Source organism: Octodon degus, unplaced genomic scaffold (genome assembly GCF_000260255.1).
Source record: "Octodon degus isolate 3935 unplaced genomic scaffold, OctDeg1.0 scaffold00227, whole genome shotgun sequence".
In the NCBI taxonomy this organism is placed as follows: Eukaryota; Metazoa; Chordata; class Mammalia; order Rodentia; family Octodontidae; genus Octodon; species Octodon degus.
In genome coordinates this window covers 2,621,356-2,622,171 of record NW_004524803.1, presented here as the reverse complement: position 1 = coordinate 2,622,171, position 816 = coordinate 2,621,356, and the positions used below count along the sequence as shown (strand labels likewise).

The 816-nt window shown below is 39.7% G+C and overlaps 1 protein-coding gene across 1 annotated transcript; it reads right to left on the bottom strand.

The window, feature by feature from the left end:
* Window positions 1–622: 622 nt before the first annotated feature.
* LOC111813810 (uncharacterized protein DDB_G0271670-like) lies at window positions 623–814 on the bottom strand (the record flags this gene model as incomplete). Its single annotated transcript, XM_023705719.1, has 1 exon — window positions 623–814. A coding segment is annotated over one exon (192 nt), but the record flags the coding sequence as incomplete, so codon positions are not given.
* Between the last annotated feature and the right edge of the window lie 2 nt (window positions 815–816).

Genomic DNA, 816 nt, shown 5'->3' with positions numbered 1-816 from the left:
CTTGTGAGGTTGAAAACAGGAGGATCCCTATGAGTCCAATCTATGTAGTGAGACCCTGTAGACCCTGTAGACTGTGTGCTAAATACAAAAAAAAGAGAGTAAAAGTAATTACCTTGAACGTAAACCGATTAATTTCTCCAGTCAAAAGCTACAGAGTGGCTAAATAGGTTAGTGGGGGGAAATTCCAACTATATCAAGCAGTGGTGGGAGACCTATGGCATATAAGCTGCAGCTGGGGGTTCACATGATAGAAAGCTCTAAAAGTTTTCTATCATCATCAACGATATAGCACTTATAAGAGACTCTCTCCACCTTTCAGCTGACAAAAAGAAAGGACTGAAAAGGATATTCCATACAAATGAAAAAAGGGAGTAGAAATAATAGCTATGCTTACATCATGCAAAATAGAATTTAACCAAGTACTGTAAAGAGAGATAAAGATCAAGAAGATCTTTATCAGATATATAGAAAGAAGAAGCAGAGGGAGGAGGAGGAGGAGAAGGAAGAGAAGGAAAAGGAGGGAGAGGAAGAGAAGGAAGAGGAGAAGGAAGATGAGGATGAAGAGGAGGAGGACAAGGAGGAGGAGAAGGAGGAGGAGGAGAAGAAGAAAAGAAGGAGAAGAAGAGGAAGAAGAAGAAGAAGAAGAGGAAGAAGAAGAGGAAGAAGAGGAAGAAGAAGAAGAAGAAGAAGAAGAAGAAGAAGAAGAGGAAGAAGAGGAAGAAGAAGAAGAAGAAGAAGAAGAAGAAGAAGAAGAAGAAGAAGAAGAAGAAGAAGAAGAAGAAGAAGAAGAAGAAGAAGAAGAAGAAGAAGGAGGAG